The sequence below is a fragment of the Diadema antillarum genome, unplaced genomic scaffold, assembly GCF_040938485.1.
Source record: "Diadema antillarum isolate AM-2024a unplaced genomic scaffold, OU_Dant_1.0 seq00001590_RagTag, whole genome shotgun sequence".
Taxonomy (NCBI): Eukaryota; Metazoa; Echinodermata; class Echinoidea; order Diadematoida; family Diadematidae; genus Diadema; species Diadema antillarum.
The window spans coordinates 440,001-443,431 of NW_027272307.1; the positions used below are offsets into that span (position 1 = coordinate 440,001).

General features: G+C 41.9%; 1 protein-coding gene across 1 annotated transcript; it reads right to left on the reverse strand.

The window, feature by feature from the left end:
• Positions 1-650: 650 nt before the first annotated feature.
• LOC139710940 (allatostatin-A receptor-like) lies at positions 651-1,946 on the reverse strand. The gene has a single exon (XM_071622864.1). The coding sequence runs from the start codon at positions 1,944-1,946 to the stop codon at positions 651-653; it is 1,296 nt and encodes a 431-aa protein (XP_071478965.1).
• Between the last annotated feature and the right edge of the window lie 1,485 nt (positions 1,947-3,431).

Below are 3,431 nucleotides of genomic sequence, written 5' to 3' on the forward strand. Positions count from 1 at the left end.
TCCTCGGCGGATGAGTTCTGACTGCGCCCAAATTTTGAGAAAAACTTCGGTGAAATTGTGATTTGTTACAAAGGAACCACTGTTTGCAGCAGAGCAGTCGTGGCTTATGTATTATTGGTCATGTTTTGCAGTCAGTCAAACATGAAAAAGTCAAGCCCTATATCAATTACGTCACATTTTTTTTCCACAACTAATCAATCAATGCTTAAAAAAAAATGATTTCATGCACTTCTCTGAGACTGGTGTCAAATATTCTCTTTTTTTTTCTCTCTCTCTGAAAATAGCGTAATAGTTAAATTAGATCTGAGAAGCGTTTTACGTAGAATATAATAGTATGCATTGGTATGTTTCTGATATTTCGAATCGAAATACAAACGGGAGGGGGTTTATTTCAGTCCGGATTGTTAGGAATTATCTGAAGAATCTGAATGATACGCAGGGAAGCAAGATAAACGAGGAGGAAACGAGGAAACTGGGAAACAAACGTTACGTTACGTCTAGGTGCCTTTTTTCAATTGAAGGAGATACGGCCTCAAGCGGACATGAGGGGTGATTTATACAATTTGCCTTTAGCAAATCCCTGATTGCGTTCAGGGGTTAGCCTCAAATAAAATGGTGGACCCATGTAGCTATAGGTCTATATATGATGTTTAGACGATTGTCATGGAAACTTTGCTATTTTCATGACAGTCATGCTCAAATAGAGGACCACGCCGCCTCTTGGCCCCTGAAATCAGATCCATCATCTCACGGCGGAACTGAGGGTGCGCGACTGTGTAGATGATCGGGTTCAAACAGGAGTTAAAGAATGACAGCACGATGAAGGAAAGGTGAAGGGGTCTCTTGAAGAGGTGGAAGGAAACGAAGCCCACGTTGAGGCCCAAGAACATGACCTGACCGGGTGTCCAGCATATTACGAAGCCGACAATGACGAGGAACAGCATGAAAATGACTCTGTCTCGAGCGGCGAGATGGACTGACTGAAGGGAATGGAGACCTCTAGCAAAGATTTTCGCCTGTCGATGCAGAGTTCGGACGATCAGAATTTGCGTGAGGACAAGGAGGGTGACCGGAAATACCAAGCGAAGAATTATAGTAAAGAAAGCAAAGGCTAACCTAGCCCTGTCCGATACGAAAACAAAACCGCAGCTACCTGTGGTACTGTCCACTTTGTGTACGAAAAAGCTAGTCCCTGAAACAAGGAAAACAGCAAGCCACATCAGAGCGACGCTCTTGATCACTCGAGGTCTGCTGACGAGGCGGTTGAATGTGAGCGGATGAACGATGGCGAAGTAGCGGTCGATAGAAATGGCGACGAGAGTATAGGTCGATGCTGTGATGGTTATCCACATGGGAATGTGCAAATCAACCAGCACGCAATACCAGTACCCCGCCCAGGTGTCGGGGGCAGAACGTAAGGCTGGAACCGGAATGACAAGAAGCGATGTGACAAGGTCAACAAGAGCCAGGCTTCCTAATAAGATGTCTGTAGATCGACTGGACGAGTTTCGTTTATAGAGGACAAGGATGACCATAGCATTACCAAATAGTCCCAGAAGAGCTGATGTGAGCTGAAGAATGTTCCACCAAGTCCACTCAAGGGGGTACCACGACCAAGCGAACACGTCATGTGATTTTTCAATTTTCATCGATCCTCCACCGGTGCTGATGATAGCATCGGATGTCGAAATGACCACAGTGGCACCATTCCAGAGATCAACGTCACAGATGGAGTCCTGCTGAATGTTGGCCGAAGACTGGGTCAAGTCAACGAGGTTCAAGCTGGACCTAGTTCTTGCAGATATTATATCTATGTTTGATTCAATTAGCAAAGAGGAATGCGTAGCAATATCTTGATCATTATGCATCCGCTCTTCGGCGCTGGCGTCATTGGTAAGAATCGTAAGAGCGAGAGTCAAAACTATCAGGGGTTTATCCGCTGCCATATTACCTTCAATTGCCAATGATGATACGATCTGTGAGTAAGATTATTTACAGACTGTTTTAGACGACAAATACATCACACCGAAAAGTGTCATTCTTTCAGACGAATGGAGTTCTAATCAATATAATGGAAAATGGAAGATAACACACTTTCTATTTCTAATTTCCTCTATCATAGTACGTACAGCTGTAGTAGCTAGAGTACGACGACAACTTCTGAAGTCTGGGGATTGGTCAGGACGTGCATGTTTTTCACGGCTTGTTTTGGAAGATGTTTATTTTCAACAAGTTGTTTGATATTGGAAAACCTAACAGAATCCATTATTTTTCACATATTGCATGTTTTCGAATAGTTTTACAGGCCTGATCCTCCAAGGACCGAAACACATTTTTTTTTTTCATTCTTTATAGCCCATTTCCCTGCTCACAATAAAATGCTTAATGTAGTGCTTAATTTATATCGTTAACGGGCCGGTAACGATCGCCCCGACACTGTACAGGCATGCTAACCTGGAAACATTGAACTGCACATTACGTGAATATGAGACCATTCTGAAGTAAATAATTTTCACATAACAATAGATATAATGTACTCTTAAATGAATCCCACAAGGATTGGAACAATCATCCCCCAGCATTCCCACTGATTCCCACTGATCAGTTACTTGCCATCCCCTTTAAAATGACGTTTAAGCAAACAGAACGTACTATATTGCTAGTCAGAAATTTAAAAGAAGTCTAGAAGAGAAAAAAAGACATACTTCCTCCTCCATTAGAAATAATGATAATAATAATGATGACAATGATAATGATAATAATAATAATAATAATAATAATAATAATAATAATAATAATAATAGTAATAATAATAATACTGTCTTCTTTATCCAGGGTAGCCTCCTCAGTGTTGCCACGGCTACCAGATGGCCCTGTCATTATTATTACCTTATACATAGCGGTGCCAGATACACTTGGGTCGAAAGGGAAATAGGGTAAAATCAACTTGTCCAAGGACGTAACACTGGTCGGGAATCGAACTCGGGTCCTACAATTGGGAGTCGGGATTCTTATCCGCTATGCCACAGCGCCCCACCTGAATTATGATACGCTAAAGACTATAATTGTTCAGTAGATCTTGATATTTCTTACTACCATGTTAATGCAAAAATGACCGCTTTTGTCCTGAAAATGTGTTATCTTGAACCGAAGATGTGAAACAGAATAGCGAGTAAAATTTTAGTAATATAAACATACTGCAACAACGTTCCCGAACATACAATCATGAAGGCAAGTGATACGCACCTGCTGAATTTTCACCCGCACAGTGATCTCCGCTCTGATAAACAAGGCAGTCCGTTTAAAGGCTGATGGCTTTGTTTGAAGGAGTCGTTGACAGTGACTGGATATTAATGTGATACGTGAACCAATGCCATCTTATAGCCATCAGAGCTGGGTGACTCTCGAGTGCGCATGCGTGAACATTGTTG